The 27,830-nt window shown below is 39.0% G+C and overlaps 1 protein-coding gene across 5 annotated transcripts in view; it reads left to right on the forward strand.

Moving 5' to 3' along the window:
* The window catches only part of CTNNA2 (catenin alpha 2), a 1,370,089-nt gene that overhangs the window by 1,248,022 nt on the left and 94,237 nt on the right, over positions 1-27,830 (forward strand). For all 5 annotated transcript variants that reach the window (XM_013007524.3, XM_045283854.1, XM_004713853.3 and 2 more), the window contains 3 exons: positions 7,640-7,732; positions 8,374-8,530; positions 16,188-16,388. In XM_013007524.3, the coding sequence (XP_012862978.1) occupies positions 7,640-7,732; positions 8,374-8,530; positions 16,188-16,388 (451 nt within the window). The remainder of the gene's footprint in view (positions 1-7,639; positions 7,733-8,373; positions 8,531-16,187; positions 16,389-27,830) is intronic.

Raw genomic sequence — 27,830 nt, forward strand, 5'->3', positions numbered from 1 at the left:
TATATATTCATATATATGCATATTTGTGTTATATTTTGTTTGTTCTATTCAATATGAAAATAAGGTATATGACTTTTATTTTTTCTGCCTGTTTCCCATCCTTGAAGTTTTCACGATTGTATCTATGGTTTTATTTTATGTCTATCTCCTGAATTTTCTGTATCTTCACAGCTCAGTTAACCCTAAAGACTGATTATTTTCAGTTTTACATGTGTGTGTTGGAAAAAATATTTCATAATTATTATTATGTCCTTTCATCAAATGATACATAATATAGAGTTGTGCCTCTTCAAATTTTTTTTTAAATATTAGCAACCATTCAGGACTTCATATAGAGCCAATATTTCATTGAAGTGTTGGTATTTTCTCACAGAGATAGAAGCTAATATGATTCCGTATCTGTTTCTGAATGTTTTGTAAGTTTTCTTCTTGTCATTGGATAGGATCATATCCCAAACCCCTTACACTGCTATCCAGAAATGTGACCTCAAGTCTCTGTCGCATACGACGTATAGCAAAGAGCAACTAAACTATTGTGTAAAATCACAACTTCTTCAAATAAAACTTATTCAATAGCAGAAGTAAAAAGATTGAGTATAGTCATGCACTGATTAATGTCCGTAATAATTTTCGTGTGATATAGTGTTACATGATTTTGATAGTCGTTTAACATTATATTCAATATAGCCAGTCCATAAGTGATATATCAGTTACATTCCTAAATCCATTCTTTAAACTGAATTTATCTATAAATGAGAGCAGTTAGTTAAATATTTGTTTTAGTATGTGGGATATAAGCAGTACCTGGGTTATGAGCATCTGACTTCCATATGGCACATATTTATGAACCAGTTACTGGAAAGCTAATTATTTTTAAGCAATTGAATTCCAAATAGTGTTTTATAATTACAAATCTTTTATTGTGATATCAAAACATTATCATTATTGCTTTATTATTATGCTAGAATATTTTAGTGTATCGAGTTTTTCTTTTATGCAGATTATATTGTATATTAAGGCAAACATTTGATTAATATTAGATATGAATTCTACATATTGTTCTACTTTATGAACAAATTTTACTTGAAGCCAGATTTAAGAGTGCAAATTGGCCATTATCTGGAGACTAACAGCATAGTGTATGTTTCTATGCTTAAAATTCATAGAAGAAATGCTTTGGAATATATTGTTGCTATTGTTTGTAGGCGTTATCCAGTAGGTTCCAACTCACAGTGACCTTGTGCACAAAAGAATGGAACACTGCCTGGTCCTATGCCATCCTCAACATTGTTCCTGTACTTGAGCCTATTGTTGTAGCCACTGTCAGTCCACCCTGTTGAGGGACTTCCTCTTCATCGCTGCTCCCTTACTTGACCAAACATGATGTCCTTCTCTAGGGACGGGTCTCTCCTGACAACATCTCCAAATATGTAAGAAGATATATGATCATTCTTGCCTCTAAGGATCACTGTGGCCTTACTTCTTCCAAGACAGATCCGTTTGTCCTTTTAGCAGTCCATGGTACTCTCAATATTCTTCTCCAGCACAATTCAAATGCATTGATGCTTCTTCAGCCTTCCTTGTTCAATATCCAACTTTCACATTTATATGAATCAATTGAAAATACCATGACTTGAGTCAGTAACAACTTAGTTATGAAGGTAACACCCTTGCTTTCCAGTACTCTAAAGTGGTCTTCTGCAGTAGACATACCTATTGCAACACACCATTGATCTTTTGATTGCTGCTTCCATGAGCACCCATTGTGTATCAAGCAATAAAATCTTTGACAACTTCAACCCTGTCTCCATTAACCATGATGTTAACTAATGGTTCAGGTGTGAGGATTGTGGTCTTCTTCACATTGAGTCCTAATCCACACTGAAGGCTACAATCCATGATCTTCATCAGCAAGTGCTTCAAGGCTTCATCCCTTTTAGCAAGCAAGGTTTGTGTCATCTGCATATGGCAGGTAGGTTGTTAATAAGCCTTCCTCCTTCTTGACTTCTTTCAGTTTCATAGATGTTGAGCATGTTCTTCCCTTTTGGTTTTCTAATTCTAGGTCTTTTGACATTTCATTCAAATATTTGCTTTTGTCTTTGTGAGTGTCCCTTTGAAATTTTCTATTCAGGTCTTCGATTGCACCTTTCTTCCATTTGCATTAGTTACTCTCTGGTTAATAGCAAGTTTCAAAGTCTCTTATGACATCCACATTGATATTTTCTTTCTTTCCTGCCTTAATGTCCTTTTGCTTTCTTCATGAATGATGTTCTTGATGTCCTCCCACTGCTCATCAGATTTTCTGTCATTAGTGTTCAATGCATCAAATCTGTTTCTTAAATGTTCTCAAAATTCAGGTGGGACTGACACAACATCATATTTTAGGTCTCCTTGACTTGTACTTTTCTTCTGCTTTATCCTGAGCTTTGTATGAGTGATTCACGGTCTGTTAAACAATCAGCCCCTGGCCTGGTTTTAGCTCCTCTTATTGAGCTTCTCTGTAGTCTCTTCCCACAGATGTAGTTAATTTGATTTCTTTCAGGGGGTATAAAAAAAAATACAACAGATTTTTTTCAAAGCTATGTATTAATTTTTTTTAACAAGACAACCTTCTCACCTTCAAAGTACTCTCGATTACACTTAATACATTTGTTAAATCTGCAATTCCATTATTGAAAACATTTTTCAAACGCATCTGTTTGGATGTCTGACAGTACCTCCCTTGTTTTTTAATTCACCTCTTCTATTTCACCAAATCGCTGTCCTTAGATGCCCCTCTTCATTCACAGAAACAATACGAAGTCACACAGAGTGAGGTCAGGTGAATAAGGTGCGTGGGGCAAGAGAAGCATGCTGTTTTTTGCCAAAAAACTGGTCCACTGAGATGGCTGCATGATCTGCATGAGCAGGTGCATTGTCACGGTGGAAAAACCAGTCCCCTGTCTGCCACAAATCAGGCCCTTTTTTCACACACTGTTACACAATCTTTTCAGAACCTCTAAATAGAAAGCTTGGTGAACAGTCTGATCTGATGGAACAAACTCCAAATGCACGGCAAATCAGCATTTTCGTCCATTTCGGAAGTTGTCAGACATCCAGAATGAGGTTTGTCATCAATTGACATTTCACCTTTTTTGAAATGAGTAAGCCACTTGTACGCTTGAGTTTTTTACATAACGCTGTCCTTGTTAGTTGTGTTCAACATCAAAACAGTTTCTGTGGCATTTTTCCCAAGGAGAAAACAAAATTTCACAGCCACACGCTATTCTCTTAAATCTGCCATCACAAAAAATGAGGTTCTAACATAACTGCTTTTTTGAAAAAATTCACCATGACCAGAGAGAACCTTCCCAGGTGACGCCACTGTGTGCATTAACTCGGAGCAAGTTGTTAGATGCTTGCTTCACCGTAAAAAATGTGCCCTACTGAAGCTCCACCCAGTGGAGCTTTTACTCTTTCTTTTGTTGGGGGAACCCCCTCATATGTATTTCGTCTGAAGAAGTCAATGTGTATAGTCTTCTTTTGTGTTGGTCAAAAAGGTTATTTGCTATGATCATTTATTTTGCAAAATTCCATCAATAGATTTTCAGCTTTGTTCCTGGCACCAAGTCTATAGTTTCCAACTTTTGCTCTTTCCAGCATTTGCATTCCAATCACCAGTAATTATCAGTTCTTCTTCTTCTTCTTCTTCTTCTTCTTCTTCTCCTTCTTCTCCTTCTTCTCCTTCTCCTTCTTCTTCTTCTTCTTCATGATTGTGTGTTTGGCTAATTTCTGACTGAAAACACTAGTAGAAGTCTTCAATTTCTTCATTAGTAGCTTTTGGAGTTGGTGCATTAATTTGAATAATAGTTGTAATGTTTAGATTTCCTTGAAGGTGGATAGATATAGTCCTATCACAGACAGCATTGTACTTCATGATTGATTTTATGATGTCTTTTCAACAATGAATGTCACAACATTCCTCTTGACGGTGTTATTCCTGGTGTAGTAAATCATAATTTTCTGATTCAAAATGGCTAATACCAGTCCATTTCAGCTCACTAATGCCTAGGATATCGATATTTATGTTTTCTATTTCATTTTTAACCACTTCCAATTTTCCCCGATTCACACATCACATGTTCCAAGTTCCAATCATTACTAGATTTTTTTCAGCTCTTTCTCCTTACATGCAGTAGTGCCCCATCAGCAAGTGAAGAGCTACAAGAACCCACTCCTACAGGCTTCTCCCCATTCATGTCATCATGGTCAACTCCACCGCAAGAAATTAGCTTCTCCTCAGTCACATTTCGAGTGCCTCCTACCAGAGGGACCGATGCGCTAGCACTATATTGTGCTACCATTCATCAGGGCTTCATTATCTGCCAGTTTTTACAGAGGTATGCAAAGGATTTTTGAGGCTCTTTCCTCTGAAGTGGGGAGCTCAGTCCTTCTTTTTTATCTGTTCTTAATCTGGAAGCTCCACTGAAATCTGTTTGGGTGAGCTTGCTGGAATTTGAAAAATCAGTGACATAGTTTCCAGCATCACATCAATACACAAGCCACCACAGTATGACCAACTGACAGAGATGATCGTTCATCTTTAACATAATAATACAGTAAACTATAATAAAGTATTGATGGACATTATAAATTAGTGCCCATTTTTATTACAAGCCATTAGATGTACCTCACAATTTTAATTGAATAATCTTTTGTAAGCATTAGAAAGAAGCATGTTGTTGTGGATAAATGCTCAGCAGCTAACTAAAAGGCTGAATGTTCAAACCCACCTGTTCATTGGTTCTCAATCTTCCTCATGCCGTGACTCTTTCATACAGTTCCTCATGCTGTGGTGACCCCCCAACCATAGAATTATTTTCATTGCTACCTCCTCACTGTCATTTTGCTTAGAGAAGGATGTGTCCATCTCCTTCTGTGAAGGTTTTCAGCATCAGAAACCCTAAAAGGAAGTTTGATTCAGTCCTGTAGGGTCAATAGGAGTCAGAATAGACTTGACAGCAATGAGCTTCTTGGTTTGCTTGTTTTTGTGTGGAATCGAACCATGGATGTATATGCAATGAATTGATGTCTGAATGGGTATTATGTGACACATGAATGCATATATTAAAAAAAAAGCCTATAAATGAAATGCATGTCCCTTTGTGGAAAACCCACACATTTTTGATTTTCCGCATAAAAGGAGAAACTGCATTTTGGACTAGAAGCCTTCAATCGACCATAGTTGAACACTAAAAGTTGAAAAACATGCTAGAGGTTAATGTGAATATTTGTCTAGCTAAATGATAGATATAACTCAATTTTTCTCTCCTATTATCTTTCATATACAACATATTCCAAATCACTGTATATACGTTCATCTAAATTTAAAAGCTATTCTTTAATTTATTCAGTAATTATATTAAGCACTAATTCTAATTGGAATATAAAATGAAATATATTCATTGTCTTCTAGTTGATTCTGCTTCATGGAAACCCAAGTATTACAGAGCAGAACTGTGCCATAGAGTTTTCTTGACTGTAGTCTTTCTGTAAGCAGATCGACAGGTCTTTCTCCCACAGAGATTCCAGGTGGATTAAGACCACAACTTTTAGGTGAATAAGTGTGTGTAACTGCACCACACAGGCCACATAAATACACAGTGCATAGATAGCAAAGGTTAATCAAAATTCAAAGTGGAGACAAGAAATATAACATAAAGAGTCTGACCTCAGGAGCCCTAAATGATTAGTCTTTGTCTCCAAGAAGCTTCTTGTCCTGACCATGCATTAGTTTGGCAGATAGGTATAAAAAGGCACTCTGTGTTTCATTTTATTTTCTTTGAAAGCTAAATAAAATATTGAAAATTATCTGATGAATCAAAGGCTAGTTATAAAATTTAATGAACTCCATGATATTTTTTAGAAATCAATTTGTAGTTTCCCATAGTGTATGCCATGCTTGTAGTAGACTTCATATGGTCTTTATTTTCCTCAAAAACTTTAAAACAGGATAGTTTTTATTAATGGTTTACAGAATAGGAGTACTTGCAGTGTTCTTATTATTGCCATGCACCTGTCTCATTTTGCTGGTAAGAAGATTGCCTTCAAAAAGTGAAGTGACTTGCCCCAAGTCATGTAGCTGATGTGATCAGGAACACTCTTATTTCCATTTCAGTGCTTTCCAAAATGCTCCACGTTGCCTAAGATTTCTTTCCTGTGAAGAACTGTACATAAGTGAGTGCACTGTAATCTTCCAGAGATTTCGAATCTCCTAGGGCAGCAGCTGTGCTTGAGAGAGCAGAGATGAGCAGGACCCAAAGGGGACCACAATGCTCCAAGGATCCTCCCTGCTCATCCCATGTTCCTCTTGTTGGGCCGGCTCCTTCCCTCGCTTCTCTTCTCTCATCTAACCTTACTAATACTTATCCCCTGTCCTCTTGAAACCAGCCCACTGGGGCACATCAGTGTTTTTTATGACCTTAGCTAATCCGCGTGATCTTGTATTAGCACCTCACATTCATTGAAGAGACAGGATAACTGAGTTGAAATTCTTAACTGGGAAACTTGAATTTAGTTCATTTGTTCTGGCTGGAACAGATTTAAAAGATGCTTTAAATCAAATTTAAATGCCTCTATACCAGATCTTTAGAATCTCACAATGTTTTGGAGCTATGCGTAAACTTTTTAGTGGCTGTTTTCCCCGGAAACAGGCAGCCAAATTCTGTCTTCATAGTCTGTTCTTACTCTGGAAGCTCCACTGAAACCTATTCACTTTGGGTGACCCTGCTGGCATTTGAAATACCGGTATCGTAGCTTCCAGCATCACAGCAACACACAAGCCACCGCAGTACAACAAAATGACAGACACACTGACTGATCTAGTCCCTGGAGAAGGACATGATGCTTGGGAAAGGAGAGGGGCAGTACCAAAGAGGAAAGGCCTCAAGAAGATGGACAGACACAGTGGTTGCAACAGTGAGCACAGGCGTAGAATCTATTCTGAGGATGATGCAGGTCCGGGTAGGGCCAACTGTGCATAGCGTTACTATGGGTCGGAACTGGCTCAGCGGCACCTTCTCTAATTGATTATACCATTCCTTATTGGATTATGTCTACTCATTTCTCAAACCTGTCTGACCACGAAGCAAATTTAAGGTGATTACTGTGAGCATCACATCTTCCTGAGAGAGTTTGACAGGCAGGCTTGTGATCTTTTTTCTTTTCTAATCTTTAGCTTCCTGAGGATCTCTTTTCAATTGAAATAATTGCTTGTAGCATTTCTGTCAATGCTCAGAGTTTACTCTTAATATGTCCAAAGTGACAGTGTTCTCTACTCAAGCATGACTATCAGGGGCTCAAGTGAGATTGGAGATGGATCAGAACTATGCTCTGGATAGACAGTTCAAAGCAACCCAGTTAAAATGCATTATTGTGGATGATTGAGAATCTTGAAATAAAATTCATTATCAGCATCTTAGTATACTGGCAAAAATGCCAAATAAGTCAGAATGTTTTGTTCCACGCTGACTGATTCCTTGTATTAGTTGTGAAAATATTCTCCTGGGATGGGCATAGTCTAGAAAGGTTGCTAGGTTAGGCAAAATTATGTGTTTCCTTGACACCAACATGGATTTTGCTTGAATCCTTTCCACAACAGGTTGCCAACTTGGCCTGCTCTATATCCAACAATGAAGAAGGGGTGAAATTGGTCCGGATGGCAGCCACTCAGATCGACAGTCTTTGTCCCCAGGTAAGCCTAGTTTATTTGGTTTCAAAAAGTTGTAAGTGCCCCGCTAATTCAGAACCTTCCCTCTACCCTCTATTCATAATATCAGCCCCTCCCTTTCTCCCATTGTCTCATTTCTTCTCTCTAAAAAATGCTACCTATCATTCAAACTCTACTGTTATCAAAAGGTAATTCTAATGACTCCAATCTCTTCAGAATAACCATGACAATTATTGTATTTTTCACTCACATTGACTTTGCTGCATTTGTTTTGGGTGGTTATTTAAACACTCATTATCTCCTTAATATGCTCCAACAAGTAAATTGTTGGTTTGCACAAGTAGCAAGCCAGGGTTGTATTTCTGCCACGTCTCTGCTACATACATGGAACGTGCCCAGTGACTACTTATTTATTTATTTTTTTTACATTTGAAGCTAATTAACTCAGAATAACAATAAAGAAGAGCAAAGCAGAAAAGAATACTTAAGGTGGTTGATAACTGTTCTACATTTCACATTTCTGGTTATCCTTTCTGAACATTGAGAATCCCCTTGTCTGCAGAAACTACAGGATCCAATGGCTTCGCTCTGGTTTTTGACCTACTTGTTCCTTTTTTGAGGAGTGTGGTTGGTCATCATTTTCCTGGATTGTTTTTAACAAACAGGTAATCAATGCTGCTCTCACACTGGCAGCCCGGCCACAGAGCAAAGTAGCTCAAGATAACATGGATGTCTTCAAAGATCAGTGGGAAAAGCAGGTGCGTGTTCTCACGGAGGCCGTGGATGACATCACCTCAGTGGATGACTTCCTCTCTGTCTCAGGTAATCACTGTAAACCGGTCTGTAACCAGGCAACTGGAGAGCTGTGGGACCACAAGATGAAATGAGGAGGAGCTCATAAATGTCATGGGTCTGGGTTTCCAATGGTTGCCTGGGTCCTTCTAGCTTTCAAACATGTCTGCGAGTGTGATTATAGCACCGTTTGAAAGTGCTTTTTGGCGTGTACCTTATTTCAAGACATTGAGTCATGTCATAAAGGGAAACATTATTTCTGATAAAGATGTCTGAGGCCTGAACAGATTATTGAAGGAAGTTTAGATTCTCTGTTTTTTATGTGTTTTCTTAAAGCAGTATAATTTTATTTTATTTGTTCTTTTAAACAGGATGGCGTTTTGATGCTTCTGAGTCATCCATGCATAAAAAGAGTCTGAGGGATATGGATGAAATAAAATAACTTCTACCTCACATGTGTTCATATTTGAAAATAGACAAGGGGCTATTCTAATTTGGATATGTTAAGTGGGTCAGCTTTACAATAACTTTGAAGCTTCTCAGGTCTGTGCAGAACTATTAGATACAGAACGGACCCATAAAAAGGCACTTGGTAGCAATGGAGGCTTGGAGCATGTATCTATGAGCTTGTATACGTACTTAATTGGGTGAAAGAAAATAGAACAAGTCATCTCTTGGAATGCAATTCTCTTCTTGATAAATTAAGCCAGACTGGGGGAGGCAAGTGGATTTGAATAACCGCAGAGTTAATTTAGTCTTTAACAGGACTCCTCAACAGGGCTTCAAGATTTAGTCAACTGGACATTTTTTTTCTTCTTCTCCAAACCCATTTGGCCAATTCACTTTGAGGAACAATTTATGAGGAGCAGTGGGGGAGAAACATCAGCCTCATTTAGGAAGTAGTAACATAACCAGGTCACCTTTGATATTCAAATTGTTCAAATATTGATCCTACCCAGAGGTGTGTGGAATACGCAGGATGCCCAACACCAGCACCCTTACTTCTGATCACAACTAGCTCTGTGCTATTGTTGAAAACAGGTCAGTGAGGGGAGGAAGGGTCCCTCACTGATGGTGGGGACCAGGGACACCAGACATCTGGCGTCAGCATGTGGATATGATCTCTGGGGAAAGACTATTGAGTTTGGACAGGTTTCCTAGTCACAGTCTTTCTGTTTTCTAAAGAAGACACGCAGTTCTCCAGGGGCTTGCGTTTGAGCTTTGTCTGAGCAGCATGATCAGATCTGTAGCTGTGATAAACTATAACAACTGAGGGAGAGACAGGCAGGGCAGGACCACCGAGCTAGCACCTGCTCAGTGTCTGCTATTTGCTTTAATGCTCATTAAAATTCTATAAAATAGGTATTGGTGTTCTAAGTCTTCCTGTGAGGAAACGGAGTCTTTGGCAGCGTCGGCAACTCAGCAGAGGCAGTACTAAAAGCCGGGTCACCCTCTTGCCACCAGCTGTCGTTCTCAGTTAGTGAAGACCAAAGTCACCTTTCCTTTGGTGCTTTCTGCTTGCCTTTCAGCACTTCTCCCCAAATCACAATAGCTTCATTCCGGTTTCCAATCCCTTTCAGAAGCCCGTGTTCTTTTCATTTCCAAGGTGTTTGCTCGGATTTGTCAAAGCAGCTAGGCATTTAAATATCCCCATACCTTACGATTGACCCATAAAGAACACAAGGTGTTAGCCTGTCTGGAATTTCTGGTGTACTGGTAGCCGAATCATCAAGTCCTACGTGACTCCCGGAGGACTGTCTCTGCAGCAAGGGGTTGCGGGTGTGTTTAGATGCGGGCTTGTTAGGTAAGCAACGGAGGGAGGCTGCTGCTGCTACTGTCAGGGTCACAGCGTCATTTTCTGCTCCCGGTGACACTGTGCACGTGGAGGAGAACTGCTCCCCGGGGTTTGCAGGTTGTGACTTCAGCCGCAGCATTCCTATCAATCGTTTGACTAGCAGTGGGGTATGTAACCATTGGTACCTGACTTAGGACAACGGAAAGGCCGCTGAGAGTCCTAAGCTGTTTTCGAGTCCCCTGCCCACTTTTGTCAGGGCAACTACAGGAGCCCTCAGTAAGGAGAGGGATCTTTTAGCCATCCTGACAGCCCTTAGAAACCTGCCTCCGCATCCCATTCTATGGACAAAGGGGGAGAAATTACTCACAGGCTGCCTTTTTGAGGGAGGAATAATTTCAGAAGTTAAAACTTTCTCAACTTAGCCTTTTCTTGAAATGCATATACAAAATGTTCTGAGGGCGGGCAGCAGCAAGGTGAGTAGGTCTTATCTCAAACTTTTTTCAATAGGACAAAGCCGCTCTTAATTTTCTACCCTCCAGGCCTGCCTCTTTGCCTCCTCGCTCCCTGCCATTACTGTGTGCATTTCATTATTACCAGTAAGAGGAAAAGGCTTTGGCTGCCGCTGATAACACAGCGCAGTCCAGCCCCAGCAGTACAAGTGCTGCGGCTGCTCTGACAGGCAAAGGAACAGGCGCTGTCAGAGAGCCAGGCTTGGCAGGGCCTGCGCGAGCGTGCCTTTACAGCTGACAATTGGAGGCGGCAGGCACCTTTCCGCAGACGGACTTGACAAATAATGACACAGCTCCACGCCATCCTGCTGGTAGGCTGTGGACATAGCCCAATAGTTTGGGAAACTACTTCCTTGTCTCCCATCTGAGCCAGGGCCAAAATATTTGCATCCGTAAATTGCAAGTTGGCCCAGGAGATATTTTGAAACGACATTAAAGACATTTTATATCAGTTTTATTTTTTCTTAGGGGAAATACCTCTTCTGGCAGGAAACTTTATTTAAATTAAAGAAATAAAAGCTTTGTTGTTAAAAGACGACAATGCTTTTTCACCTGAACTGGTGCTTAATTCATCTCTCTGAAATGCAACAGGCTGGGAGTAGGCGTGGGGGGATAGGGGGCGGCAATGAGACTAGTAGTAGAGGAACAAAACCAGTTTGAAACATGGCCAGGATCATAGAAAAGAGAAATGACTATGTTAGAGCAGTTAAACATTTCCCACTGGACCAATAATAAAAATAATAATAAAAGGGAATTGTGTTTTAAAATATGTAACTTGGCATTAGTACATGAGTGTAATTCTTGGGTTTGACTCAAAAAAATGACAGGAATCTGGGATCAAAGTTTATTGTGTGAATTTTCACAAGTAAAATAGCTTAAGATGCTAGAATTTTAAAAAAAGAAAGAAAGAAAGAAAGAAAGAAGGCAAATATGACAAAATCTCGGACATTGTTCACACAATGAACCATGTTTTAAAAAGTTCTGGGTTTTTTTTTAAGACAAATCTTTGAGGTTTATAAAGATCAAATTGCTTGGCCACCAATGATTCTCATAACCAGATTGCTCATGTTTTGGAACTAGGAAGGCTGCAGCCATTCCAGGAAGCACTCACAGAAGGTGTTGCAGCGCAGTGTTCCCAGAGCATGTTGTACCCTGTACCCTGGCTGCCCTCTCCAGCAGTGGCATCCTGTGTGGAATGCATCAACCTTTTATTATTACTTTCACCTCCTAATGCTTGTTTTTCAATTGGAATAGCATTCCTCTGTCTCAGCAGTTCTCAACCTGTGGGTCGCGACCCATTTGGGGGTCGAAGACCCTTTCACAGGGGTCACCCGATTCATAACAGTAGCAAAATGACAGTTATGAAGTAGCATCGAAAACACTTTTATGGTTGGAGGTCACCACAAGATGAGGAACTGTATGAAAGGGTCACGGCATTAGGAAGGTTGAGAACTACTGCTCTATCACCTTACTTTCAGAATTTTTTCTCTTGGAAACACCATAGGATCAAAATGTATAATTTCTCCTTTTCTATAGACCTGTTCATTCCAAACATCTTTGAGTGAGGGCTGGATTCAAGACATGGTCAGGAAAACCCGTAGGAATCAAGTATGAGTTAATGATGTTGCTGCTACTCTTAAAAGATTCTAGGCAACTCTGCTACCCAACCTGTGGGAGGGAGAAATTACTGCAAGCAAAAAGTCCAGCACTTATGTATACACTAAGTGTGGCCATTTGATCAAATGAACCATATGCCTGCATGAAGGGGGTCAACCTTTTCTCAAATACAATGCTGTTATCTGGATTAATTTAATATCAATATACTTAGAAGTATGACAGAGTCTTAATGACTTTTATTAGCATAATGTATAACATGCATCTATGTAAACTACTCCATTGAGGTAATTGTCTTTTTTTTCCTTTAAAAAGGATCTCACAGAGTAACCTTAAGAATCATTGATTCAAATATTTTCACATATTCAGGAAAAAGTTGATTCAGAAAATACTAATCTATTATTAAGTTGCAATATTAGTAAAATGAATAAATATTTTAGTCACATAACATGAATAATTTGGCTAAACATCCAATGAATTGCTTGATAATTTGATTAAATTCAATGCCTTTGGTAAAATAGATTTTCAGCCTTTCCTGGTCTCCTTCCAGGAGAAAGATGAAGCTTGTTGCCCTGTAAAGAAATGCTGTCTCAAAAACCCACAGGGCAGTTATGCCATGCCCTGTAGGGTCGTTATACATACGAATTGACTCAGTGGCAGTGAATTTGGTCTTTGCCTCCTTGGTCTAGTTATATATAAAATAGTATTATCATTATTGATGCTTATGTCATTTAATTGCACAGCCCTACCTTAGGAAACAGTTTATTAAAATAATAATTTCACTTTTAAATATTAGGCCATGAGTAGACTTTGGAGAAGAAAAAAACAAGTTTATTAATTGCAGAGGGGTTAGTACCTAAAAATAATTGAGAGATTGCTTACTGTTTTACATTAGTTCCAAAATTCCATCTTTAAGTTATGCTTAATCATTAACAGGAATGCAGTAACTATGCCTATTATGCAACTATGCTATTCAAAGAAAATGGCCACTGCATGCATGCTTTTTCTATGAAACCCCATGTAGAGATTCCCTTAGGGATCAGGTCATGTTTTTTATTGTCTCAAAGATTCTAGCTGAGCATTTTAAAAACGATTCTTTGAATCAAGCTTTCACATTTAAAATCTTGTGCCAAGTTCCCTTTCATTAACATCCCCCCCCCCCCCCCCCCCCACACACTCACACACTCAGATGTTCTTTTGATGGGTTTTCAGGATACATTCCAAGACCTTATAAAGTGGAATTTTTTCCCCAAAATTCTTTAATCCAAATCTCTTGCATCTTTATTTTCACAACTATGGGTATTTTGTTTGGTTTGTTTGTATATTTCACAGAGGGAAATATTGATATTTGGAAAAGTCTGCTTATTTGTGAATGTAATAATTTGAGGTATTAAAATTTAACTGTTAGGTCCCTGGAGTGGTATTCCTCGGTTCTTGCTTCACAGCTCTGAAAGAATTCACAAGGCAGAAGCACTTTTATAATCCAAGTAACTTCATGAGGGAAAGGAAAGCTTCAGGTATTACAGTCTGGAAAAGTACTCGCTATTTCTAGAAAGTGTGCAAACCCGCGTGGGGTCCTCACAAGAGTTTGCGACTGAACAACAACCAAAAAACACATGAAAGAACACTGGAACTAGGAGTGTGGAACCAGGAATCCCCCGAGACCAAGAGGATGCCTCAGGGTCCGGAAGCGTTTACTCACCTCGCAAGTGGGCGAGCCCCCTGGAAAGAGAAGAGAGGCTTGACCTGCCACAGTGGACATTTATCTCCACTGGCTGGGGTGGTGTGGTTGAGGGTACTAGTCAAGCTTATTGGCTGAGTTCAGGTGCATCTGTGTGATGTCACGTGCCTAAACTGTGGCCAGGTTTAGCTTCACCTGTACCTGGGTGGTCCTAGTCTGTGTGTCCTCAGATTGATTTTCCCAAAGGTCTCTAATTAGTGTGCCCAATTTCTCTATATCCCCTAGGCAGGTATCTGGGTAAACAACCCCCCTCGATCCCTATTCTGGCTACCTAGCATAACTATTACATTTAGTTTTACATTCTAACTTCTGTTTGAAAATGAAGAACTAGAGTTGGATAAAATGTAAGTATTCTAGTGAGGAAATCACAAAACAAATGCCCCTTCATGAAATGTAAGTCATGGTTTGCAACTTTATACTCAGTGTCCTATAAGAGTAATATTCCATCTGAATTCTTGGTTTAATGAAAGTAAAAGAACTCTGTAGTAGATACAAAGATTTGCTAGATAACCTCGCATCCTTCCTTCTTTAGGCCATGGTTAAAATCAATTTTTGATTTTAACTCATGGTGACCTTAGGTGTCTCAGAATGCAACTGTGCTTCATAACGTTTTCAATGGCTGATTTTCCAAAAATAGATCACCAGACTTACTATTCCAAAGAGCCTATCCAGGGTGGACTTCGCCCTTCAACCTTTTGGTTAGTACTCAAAAATACATGAACTATTTGTACCAGCCAGGGCCACCATCTCCCTTTCTCTCAAAACCCCCCCAAACTCACAGCCATCAAGTCAATTCTGACTTCACAGTGAGTCTACAGGACGGGGTGTAACTGCCCTGACACTGTAACTCTGCATGGAAGTAGAAACCCTCATCTCTTTTCAAGGAGCTGCTGGTCCTTTTAAACTGCAGACCTTGAGGTTAGCGGCCCCATCCATAACCACTATGCCACCAGGGATCACGTCGCTTCTTCTAGCAATTCTAACAGTAGAGTTAGCCTTAGAAGCATATAAAAGAGTATTCTATTTAAATATTTTATGAACTATTTACCAACTTTTGCAGTTATTATTTTAACAGCTTAACAAATCACTTAAAATTCTTCAAATTGTCACATTGATCTACTTAAATCATCTGTGCTTGTGTTTGTTTTTTGTGTAAATCCTCTCTTCTTTCAGTAGAATATTGCATATTGTGACCCTTTCCTTAGAATTATTTTGCTAAAGAATGTTCAAGGAACACAAACACAGATCTCACACTGGACATGGAAAACATATCACAGTACACTTGTTAAGCCCTAAAAAACTGAATCATGTATTTTTTTCTCTTGTCTAATTGTCAAGTAAACTTCTTCTACATCCTGGATTGCTTCCACGTTGGGCAATAATGGAGAAGGACGCTGGCCTTGACTCAGTCTGAAGGCAGTGGACGGGAAATAGAATTTGTGTTATTGTTAATGAATTCAGTTTTTGCAGTTGCATATTCCTTGTGCGTGACATAATTGTAAAAGAATGACTGGGTGATCATTTATTCTATAATTTTCCTTCACTATTCCCTTAATGAAAAGAGCGTGCTTCAACAGAGTCAACCCACAGCCTGATGCTGGTCATGAATTGAAGTATTTCTAATTGGTCAGATTTCACTTTGGCTGCACCTCAAACTTAATAGAAGGAAGGATGTTCTCTGTCTCTGGTCTTCCAGGTGTGCTCCCCAAGTTAGCAATGTAAGCATTACTGGCAACTGAATAGATATGCAAATCCTCCCTCCTTACCTCAGAGCCCTCCCCCAATCTACGGAATCTGTAAGACCAGCAGCTTGTGATGTGAAAAGCCATCTGGGTGGTGATCAAGTTTATTAACCAAATCTGTAATAATAAATGATCCTTTAAGTACCATTTTAATGTAATTAGGTCTAGGTGCATAGTGATATGTGCAAACTGAGGGCATATGATAATTGATTCATCAATCTTAGAGTTTCTTACAAGTGTTTAAGTGATGTAAAAGCCTATCAATATGTATGTATCTTCCCCACAGAAAATCACATCTTGGAGGATGTGAACAAGTGTGTAATAGCCCTCCAAGAGGGGGATGTGGATACACTGGACCGGACCGCAGGGGCCATCAGAGGCCGGGCAGCCCGAGTTATCCACATCATTAATGCTGAGATGGAGAACTATGAAGCTGGGGTTTATACTGAGAAAGTGCTGGAGGCTACGAAATTACTCTCTGAGACAGGTAAGCAAGGATACTTGATCTGAATAATATGTTAATGCCATGATTAATTTTCATAAACGAGTAAATTAATTTTACTGTTCTCTTTAGGTCTTTATCCTTCTAAATGATTCATGACCATGAAAGGGGTGGACAATTGAGTACTGTCTCGATAACTATTGAGATTGAATTTGAATAATTGTAGCACAGTCACAATAATATTATGGCTTTGCTTGTGTTACTGGAATTGCAGTTTTGTCTTTCACTCTGGTCAGAGAGGTAATGCTGGAGAATATTACTTAAACCTCTAGAGCAGTGGTTCTCAACCTTCCTAATGCTGCAACCCTTAAATAGAGTTCCTCATGTTGTAGTGATCCCCAACCATAAAATTATTTTCATTGCTACTTCATAACTGTAATGTTGCTGCTGTTATGAGTCAGGTGACCCCTGTGAAAGGGTCGTTTCACTGCATTTGACTGCCAAAGGGGTCAGGACCCACAGGTTGAGAACCATTGCTCTAGAGGGTAGTCATGCCATTAAAAAAAAGTAGGGAGGTCACAGAACAAAAGTGGCTCATCTTACACAAGGCCTGGGGATTGAAAGGTGAGGCAGTGGCCGTTAGGGTCTGAGAATTTCTGATCCCAGCGTACTCTGTTCCCACTGGAGGACATTGACTACTGAATTGTATAGTCCAAAGTTGGTTTCTGAGCCAATTCCTGGGGGAAAGTAGATTAAATTTTCCTTTAAGAGAGAGAAGGCCTGGCTTCAGGAATTTCTCCGAGGTCTAGTCCCACTCATTTATATAAGGCAGCAGTTCTCAACCTGTGGGTCGCAAACTCTTTGAGGGTTGAACGACTCTTTCATAGGGATTGCCCGATTCATAACAGTAGCAAAATTGTAGTTATTAAGTAACAAAGAAAATAATTTTATGGTCAGGGGTCACAACAGCATGAGGAACTGTATTAAAGGGCCGTGGCATTAGGACTGTTGAGAACCACTGCTATAAGGGAACCATCTGTCTCTAGTCTAGTGATCTTTACTTTTGTTCCCTTGACTGGTTTCATTTCTATATATGACCATCCGAGTTGCCATGAACTACATGTGGCCTCCTTACAACCCCATATTGATTAAAGTAGAACTGAGCCCCCTACTTTCAATGGCTAATTTTTCAGAAGACGAGAGCTAGGCCTTTGTTCAAAAACACCTTTTAGCGGACTCGAACCTCAAACGCTTGGTCTAGCTGCTGAGCACATTAATCATCTACATCGCAGAGGGACTCTATTCATCCATTTCTTTATAGCTTTATATGGATGTTGTTGTTGTTGGGTTGTAAATGTCTGTCAAGTCAGCTATGATCCACAGGGCTTTATGTGCAATACCTTGGTCCTGGGTTGCTTTCACCATTGCTCTACGGTTAAGCCCATTGTTGCATTCACTGTGGTAATCCACCTCAGCAAGGGTTTTCTTTCACACTCGCCATGGCTTTTTCCAAAGTATGATGTCCTTTTTCAGGGATGGATTCCTCCTGATAACATGGCCAAATTATGTGGGACAAAATTTTACCACCCTTGCTTCTAAGCAGCATTCTGACTGTCCTACTTCTTTCAAGACAAATTTATTTGTTTCTCCTGTGCTTTCAATATTCTCCACCATGACCAGAGTTCCAATCAGATTGTCTCCAGTCTGTAGTCATTGCTCTTACTTGCATACGAGGCCATTGAAAGTGCCGTGGCTTAGCTCTCGTAGCTTACTCCTTAAAATGACACCTTTCCGTTGAATGTTTCTGAAGAGCTCTCTTTGCAGCAGACTGGGCTAATGTAACATATAATTTGATTTCTTGACTACCGTAGTTATTAATGGTGGGTCTAAATAAAAATTTTAGAATCCTTGAAAATTTCAATATGTTCTTCTTTTTCCTTATTTTGTTTATTGGTCTAGTTATGAAGGATTTTTGTTTTCTTTATATTAAGGTGTATTCCATACTGTCAACTATAGTCTTCAATTGTCATCAGTAGAGGCTTCACATCTCCACTTCCATTAAACAAAGTTATGTTATCCGCATAACCCAAGTTACCACTGAAACTTCCCCCAATCCTGATTGCATATTCTTCTTCAAATAGTCCAATTTCTTGGATTACTTGCTCTCTAAGTATAGAGTCTAAGTATGATGAAAGGACCAACCACCCTAACACACATTTCCTGATTTTCAACTAGTGAGGGCCAACTTGTTTTGTGTGAGTGGCTCCTTCTTGACCTCTCTACAGATAATTTATAATCACAATTAAGTGGAATTCATATTATTTACAATGGCATCCATAGTTTTTAATGATCCACACAGTTGAATGTCTGCAGCGTCAATAAAACGCAGGTAAACATCCTTTCCACAGACCCAGAGGCAGTTGTTTAAACAGAACAAGGGAATGCAGCATGCTTTAGAATCAGGAAAGGTGGACATACCTTTCTTCAGAAGCAGTACGGCTAGAATATTCCTTCGAGGCACACATGGCACGCTCCCACGCTTTGGACTTGTTATTGAGAAGGACTAGTCCCTGACAAGGACATCATCCATGCTAAAATAGAGGGTCAGCAAAAGACACCAAGACCCTTGGTGAGATAGATTGGTACAACCGCTGCAATGATAGGCTCAAATATACCAATAATTGTTTGGATGGCTCTGGACCACTCAGGGTTTCATTCTTTTACACACAGGGTAACTACCACTTGGAACCAATTGAACAGCCCCTAACAACAAGAACAACAACAAACATCTTTCTGGCCTCCTCCGCTTTCTGACAAGTTCTATCTGATGTCAGCAATAATATCCCATCTTTCAAGTGTTGGGAAGTTCCCTGTGGATGTCCTATTGGAATTGTTTCTGAATTGCCTTCAGCCAAATGTTGCTTTCATGTCATGTGATAGTGCTCCATACTTTCTACCCATTTCTTCTGAAATGGATACAAATATGACTCCCTTCCAGTAGATTAACCAGCTAGCTGTCTTCCAAACTTCTTGCTATAGATTAGTGCTTGCTTTCATCATTGCATCTGTTGTCGAACTATCTCATCCAGTATTCCATCAGTTCCTGGAGCCTTGTCTATTACAAATTCCTACAGTGCAACTTGGACTTCTTCCTTTAGTATCACTTATTCTGGATAATTTGCTACTTCCTGACGAGGGCAATGTAGATCAAATTTTGGTGGAGCACAATGACTGTATATTCCTTTCTTCTGCTCTTGATACATCCTGCATAGTTCAGTGTCATTCGATATTTTGCCAATTAAAATCTTGAAAATTTGTATTCTGTTCTTTTAGGGTGAGAAGAGCTGAATATGCTCTTACAGTTTGGTTTTCTAACTACAGATTATTGATGGATTCATAATACTACACTTAGCCTTCTCAAGGTGCCTTTTGAAACATCCTAGACAGTTCATTTATGTTGTCATTTTTTTCTATTTACTTACACATTCTATGGTCAATAACATGTTTCAGAGTCTCTTTTGGCATCTCTCTTCATCTTTTCTTTCTTGTCTTTTTGAGTCTTTTGGTTTATTCCTGTATGATGAGTTTGATGTTATTCTATAGCTCATCTGTTCTTTACTCATTCATGTTCAATAAGTCTAATATATTATTGGGATGGTTTATAAATATAGATTGGATATATTCAAGCTCATATGCTAGCTTTTGGAGACTTGGTTAATTTCCCCCAGCTTCTATTTAAATTTGCAAATGAGCAGTCGATGTTCTCTTCCACAGTTGGCTCTGGGCCCTTTTCGAAATGATGGTATTGACCATCTCCATTGCCTCATTCCAAAAATATAGTAGATAAACTCTTCCTGTGTATTCCATTGATTGAGGCTCACATGTATACTCACCATTCATGTTGTTGAAAAAGAAATTTACAACGAATACCATATATACTCGTGTATGAGTTGAATTTTTCAGCACATATTTTATGCAGTTTTTGTGGTAATATGAGGTGCCTCGGCTGATATTGGGGTTGGCTTATACTCGAGTATATACGGTAACTTGTTGGTCTTGAACAATTCCCCCATGCACTCCCTAGGATTATTACCAGTGCCATGTTTTTCAACCACGAGTCCATTTTCTTTTCTTCCACCTTTCACATTCCAGTCTCCAAAAATTAGCAATGGATCTTGACTGCATATTTGATCAATTTGAGACTATAGAGGTTGATACAATTTTTTAGTTTCTTTATCTTTGGTATTCATAATTGGTATATAAATTTGAATAATACTTGGATTAACTAGTCTTCCTCATAGGTGTATGAGTATATACTTTTATATTATACTTCAGGATAGAGCTTGAAATTTTATTTTTAATGATGCTAGAGCCCTTGTGGCATAGAGGCTTACCTGCTATGGTTCTAACCACACGATCAGTAGTTTAAATCCATTCGCCATTCAACATTTGTTTTTAAGTTCTCATTCCTGGCATAGAAGACCATCTAATTTCCTGATTCAAAATGGCTAATATCAGTTCATTTCAGATCAGTAATGCCAGGGAAAACAATCTTGATGAGCTATTTCATCTTTTAGTATTCCAACCTTCCTAGATTCATGCTTCATACATTGCACAATCTGTATATTAATAGATATTTCTTCTCATTTTGAGTAATACTACATCAGAAGATGTAGTATTTTCAGGTCTGAAAAACATAACTCCATGAACACTATTAAGGCCAACTATATTTGGCAGGTCTTCTCCAATGGGATTGAGAATGTCTTTCCTCCTGCGGGGCTAGTCTTTAGGTATTTTATCAGAAAATGTTGCATTGACATTTTTTCAGAAGTAGATTTCAAGCTTCCCCTTAGTAGTCTTCCTTAGTCTGAAAGTTTTGCTAAAACATGTCTACCACGGTGACGCTGCTGTATTTGAAATAGCCTCCAGTGTCAAAGCAACACGCAGGCCACCCAAGTGCACCAAACTGATTAATGAGTGTTTTTATCTGTAAAATCATTCAGTCACCTTAAGGACCTTATAAAATAGAGAGAGAGATCATTTTTAATCTAATACAGATGAGAACTGGCACCGGTTAAAAGAATGGAACAAAAATCTCAGAATAGAGAATGGTAGAGATATGATTGGAACTAGGAAGTCTGAGCCTGAAAATTAATTTTCCTGCTGTTGTTTGAAAGAATAGAAACATAAGAAAGAATAGTGGGCAGCCTGAGGTGGATGTCATAAAGGTTTCAGATAAGATATACACATTAAGGGGATATTGGAAAAGGTTAACATTCCATTATCTACCTGCCTCTAGAGCAGCATTCTCCTTTTAATTCTTTAGGGGTCCACTGCTGCTCACTTGTGATCATTTCTGAGGCTAGAAATGTTACGTATAGGTCTTTTATAGTTCTTCCGGGAAATTGGGATAGTAGTAATAATTTTGAAAATTCCACTGACTTAGCAGTATAGCCTACAACTTTGAAAATGCATATCAAAGATTGGCTTACTTTAAAATAATTTCTTCATCTTGTTTTATTGTCGACTTAAAATCTTTTCTTAAGTCTCTCAAACCTTGTTCATATGTATATATGAAGTACAAGGAGAAAGAGAAAGTTCAGAGAAGAGGAAAGATTAAATGACATGGAGAGAGAATTTGGGCATGCATTATATGGAGTTATGAATCAGTAATGAATGCAATCATTTGTATGTATAGCAGGATCATCAAAACTCAGTGAATGTTTTCTATGGCTTGCATTTGGACTTTGGACCCACCAGGCATTTCAAAAATAATGTGTTTCTGAAAGGTCAGATCTAGCAATGTTCCAAATTCTTCATGATACTACTTATTAGTGGAAATGTGTTTACTTCTACAAGTAAAGGGTTTCTATAAAAGGTTCTGCAGATATTTATTAGCCTGAGTTACAAAGAAAAACAACAGATACCATAGCCAGTGATCGTTGTCTTTGACATAGAAGTAGGAGGGGAGCAGCGTATAATCAGAAAATAAATAAAATATTTTGGAACTGTTCCTTTGCTTGATATCCTCACAGATGAAAAAAAAAAACCCAATATTGATAACAGTTAAAAATATACCCACATTTTAATTAGCAGATTTTTTTTCTCTAAATAGGCTTGCCCTTTGTATCCATGAGAGAAACACAGAACAGACAATGCAATATTGCTTTGCTTACTTTGATGAGTCAGAATCTGGCAGTCGAATTTCCAATGTGAGGACCCTTCCCCCCTGGCTTTAAGGGGGCTCCCTCACAATTCTGTGGCTCTGAGTTCCTGGCTCATTAGTTCTATTCTGCTACCAAGTCTCAGCTTCACAGGCTATGTCTGAGCCGAAGCCCTTCCTAAAATAAAGCACCCAGAGTGCAGAGTGCCCGAGCAGGGTGAAGGGCATGCCTGGTGAAAGAAATGTCAGAGAGAGCGGTCTCATTCAGCTCATGCCTATTTCTGATTGGTTGGAATGATAATTGTGGTAGATGAAAGATGCAGAGCATTTTTTTTTTGTTTTGTTTTGTTTTGTTTTCAATTTCTATGTGATTTTGGGCCCAAAATGAATTCAAGCATTGTTCAAGAGACAGTTTGGAATCCATTCATATTATATTGTAGGTGCTTTAGTGAACAAAATCAGTGTAAACAATTGGTTCAAAATCTATTTAAAGAGAACAATGTGCTTACTTGATTGAAATAATTTTTTTTTACTTTCACCAAGCCTTGAGATGTAAATAAATTTCTGCCTAATTTTTTACTAAAAACAAAATTCCTTGAAACAGGACCATCTATTCTATATTATTGCTGCTAATCAAGACTTTATTCTTACTTGCTCACTGTCAGTCTTTTTAAAAAAAATTAGCTTTATTGGTATATGCTTCATATGTCATAAACTTTAAGCATTCAATAATTTTGATTTGTGCAATCATCACTACAATCAATCTCAGAACATGTTCTTGTACCCTTGGCTGTTAGTTCCCCATTTCACCCATCCTCCCATGTGATATCCTTAGGCAATTATCAATCAAGTTACTATCCTCATAGAGCTACCTATCCTGGATTTCATATGCAGGACATCATACAAAACACAAATGGGAAACAAATAAACAACAATGACTAAACAAAACATAGAAAAACCTCAGTCTAAAAGAAAAGCAGACAGTATTCAAAACTGAAACAACTTTAAAAATGGGTCAGAACGGAGATCAAATGATAGGGTATTATATCTTAACTGCAATCTGCCATAGGCAACTTTGGCAATGCTGTGTGATAGCAGAGCTATTGCCATCCCTTGACTGCAATCAGAACATGTGTGGATCTTGCAGATGGATTTGACGCCAACTGTCAACCATGTCCTTCTGCACACCAGGTGTTCATAATTTAAGTTCTGATACCATCCATCCTTTGGATGTCGATTTCATTACTTGCAATATTTGGATCACACAGGTCGCTATGCTTCTTCCATATGGACTTAGTTGACACTGCACTTAGATGACTGCTTGTGTTAAGATAAGTCTTTAAGATACCTGATACCTTTTTTTTTCTTCTGAGAGCCGGGCACCAACTAATTTCCTCACTACACTTTGCTATCGCTTCCATAACTTCAGTGTTCTTTTCATGGGAGTGAGCACTGAGCAGGGTCACATCATAATAACTGTTCTTAAATTGGAATTATAATTAAGTGCATGCCCCAAATCCCTTTATATATCTTTGGTTTATATATGTCTTTGGTTCATTTAAGAAGCATCGGTATCCTTGCTTTCATTGGGGCATAAGGTAATTCTATTGATAATGTCATTAATTTATCCAATGGTATAGAATTGAATACACTGTTGAGAAAAGGAAATTATCTAAGTATAGGCTGTCTTCAGGCTTGAATACATGAGTCAATACTGGCGCAGATTAAGCGCTGAAGTGACTGAACACTGTTTACACACAATGTAATTGTAATTTTGATGTGGCAAAACTTTCAATAACATTCATTCAAAAATGTGGAACCTTGTCCACCAGATTAAAACATGTCATCAGAAAGCAAGATTAAGTGACATGCAGAGCGAATTTAGATATGCATTATATAGAGGTATGAATCAGTAATGAATGCAATCATTTGTGTGTACAACAGGATCTTCAAACCTCAGTGAATGTTTCCTATGGTTTGCACATGGACTTTGGAGCCACTAGGCATTTAAAAAGTAATGTGTTTCTGAAAGGTCAGATATAGCAATGTTCCAAATTCTCATTTATTGAGGTTTCTACAAAGAATCCTTCCAATGTAGCCCATGAAGGATGTCGTGTGCCTCAAAGTGACAGTCTAAAGGACCAGTAGGCTATATCACACCAGTCAGATCTTTTAAAATCCTCACTCCAGATCTTCCTTACAAAGATTAGATATTCTGGGGAGTTGACCAAAGGTATATGCCTCATACGTTTGCCATATAATTCTTAACTGAATGCAGTAAATGAGCAAAATATTTAGATTCTCTATATATCTCAGGATATGCTGAAGTAAAATTTTAACCTGGCTGTACTACAAAATATTAGGAATATTTTGTTCTCAAATATTTTTGTTTCTTAAATAGTAATAATGTTGTTTCTGTAAGAGTCAGAGAAAGATTGCCAAGGGAAAGAAAGAACAAAACTTTGCTTATTCATAGATTGTCAATTACAGTAATTGGGGGATGTCCCTGAATGACTAACAATGGAGTTTAAGGGCACCAGAGGATCAGCCCTGTGATTAGGATTGTGAGAGTTTTGTTGGTTTAACATAATTTCCTAAATTAATTAGTTGTTTTCTTAGTAACCAGCTGTGCTTCAGGATATATATCCTCAGATAATAAATTCCTACTCATACCACCAATTTCCAAATTTCTACATTTGGGCCAACATTTTGTTTTGGATTAGAGCCATAACAAATTAATTGCTTTTTCTTGTGAGCTTACCAAACTTTGTCCTGAATGTACACTTTATTTTGAAGAAAGAACAGGAATAGGGGACAAGAATGAAAAAATATTTAAAGGAAGAATGAGGCATAAAGAAAGGCATCTAAGATATGGAAGACAAAATTTCTTTTTTTACAAATAGCATGTCATTTTATGTAAAGGAAATAAAAATCGTCACCACTGGACATTCTGTGTCCACATCATCCCATGATGATAAACAGAGACGAGATTGCAGTTGTCAGGAACGTCGTCTTGCTTGGCTCCACCATCAGTGCTCAGGGCGCAGCAGTCAAGGGATCCAACCATGCACTGAATTGGGCAGATCTGCTGCACAGTTTGAAGAGACATGGTGTCACTTGGAGCACTCAGGTGCACCAGTCCCAAGCCGTGCTATTTCCGATTGCCTCATGTGCATGTGAAAATTAGATTTCGAATAAGGAATACCAAAGAAGGGTCAATGTATTTAGATTATGGTACTGATGATGAATATTTAAAATACAAGAGACTGCAAAAGGAACAAACAGGTCTGTCTTGGAAGAGGTACAGCTGCAAAGCTGCTTGTGAGCGAGGATGGTGAGAGTCCACCTCAAGTACTTCAGACAGGTTATCAGGAACACCAGTCATGGAGAAGGACATTGTGCTTGGTAAAGTAGCCGGACAGTGAAAAGAGGAAGACCATCCTAGAGAGACATAGACCCAGTGGCTGCAAAAAATGTGCTCAATCATAACAATTGTGATCATGGCGCCAGGCTGGGTAGTGTTTGGCGCTGTTGCACACGGGTGCTGTGAATTGGAACTGATGAGTGCACCTGACAACAGCTGATATTGTGGTCTAGTGGCGACATGAAAAACCCTAAGGAAGGATTTCTGAATCTTCGCACAATTGCCATTTTTTAAAATCATTTTTTTAGGGGCTCATACAACTCTTATCCCAATCCATACATACATCAATTGTGTGAAGCGCATTTGTACATTCATTGCCCTCATCATTCTCAAAACATTTCCTCTCCACTTCAGCCCTGCCATTAGGGCCTCATTTGTCCCCTCCCTGCCTGCTCCCCCCTCCCGCATGAGCCCTTGATAATTTATAAATTGTTATTTTTTCATATCTTGCCCTGTCCGACGTCTCCCTTCACCCACTTTTCAGTTGTCCACCCCCCAGGGAGGAGGTCACATATAGTTCCTTGTAATCGGTTCCCTCTTTCCAACCCACTCTCCCTCTACCCTCCCAGTATCGCCACTCACACCACTGGTTCTGTAGGGCTCATCCTCCCTGGATTCCCTGGATTTCCAGTCCCTATCTGTATCAGTGTACATCCTCTGGTCTAGCCAGACTTGCAAGGTAGAATTCATGTCATGATAGTGGGAGCGGGGAGGAAACATTCAGGAACTAGAGGAAAGTTGTATTTTTCATTGTTGCTACATCACACCCTGACTGGCTCGTCTCCTCCCCGAGACCCCTCTGCAAGGGGACCTCTAGTGGCCTACTCATGGACTTTGGGTCTCCACTCCACACTCCCCTCATCATTCACTATGTTAAGATTTTTTGTTCTGATGATGCCTTATACCAGATCCCTTTGACACCTTGTGATTGCATAGGCTGGTGTGCTTCTTCCATGTGGGCTTTGTTGCTTCTGAGCTTGATGGCCGCTTAATTACCTTCAAGCCTTTAAGACCCCAGATGCTATACTTTTTGATAGCTGGGCACCATCAGCTTTCTTCGCCACATTTTCTTATGCACCCATTTGTCTTCAGTGATCCGTTGGACACCTTGTGATCACACAGGCTGATTTGGATCTGGGTAATTTGTTATTGATGTGGTTTGGGGGCTAGAGGATAATGACCCTATCTATTACAGAATGTGGAAGAGAATCCTTAATCTCTGTTCACTGGTTACCAGAAGCACTTCCTTGGCCTTCAGTAGTTACAACAAGAAATGTCTTTCAATTAATAACAAAACTCACTTCCATTGAATTGATTCTGATTCTTAGTAACTCTATGTAGCATTGCTGAGGCTGAAAGTCATTACATGAGCAGATACTGCCTGCTGGATTTCAACCATTGATCTTGCAGTTAACTGTCCAAAGCTTACCTGATAGTACCACAAGAACTTATTAAACATATGTCCCAAAGACTGAAAGTATGATTCAAAATAACTTCCACTGGGAATAAATGCACTGAGGTAAAGAAATATTTCAAAATAGGAACAAATTTGGACAAGGCAAAATGTTGTCTATATACTGTTCATATAGGATATGGTGAAGCAAGTGTAAGTGGGGATATTGCAGAAAGTAATCCCCAAAGAAGTAGAATGTCAAGAAGTCTGAAATGGAGCAGAAGTTGGTGTTTCCTATCATGGGTAGGCCAGCCATTCTGCATACATATTCATCTTTGCAGGGAGACTCTCACTGCGCTAGGCAACTAGGTTGCCTTCCCCTGAGTGGTTATGATATTGAGAGATATGCAAGGGGTAACAGGGGTTTTGTTGTCATTTTCATGATTTATGTTACTTTCTCAGTTAAGAGAATGTTTTGTGTAAGAGTGTTTTCCATTTTGATACAGT

The sequence above is a fragment of the Echinops telfairi genome, unplaced genomic scaffold (genome assembly GCF_000313985.2).
Source record: "Echinops telfairi isolate 266 unplaced genomic scaffold, ASM31398v2 ScPeMD7_7467;HRSCAF=8505_1, whole genome shotgun sequence".
Classification (NCBI taxonomy): domain Eukaryota; kingdom Metazoa; phylum Chordata; class Mammalia; order Afrosoricida; family Tenrecidae; genus Echinops; species Echinops telfairi.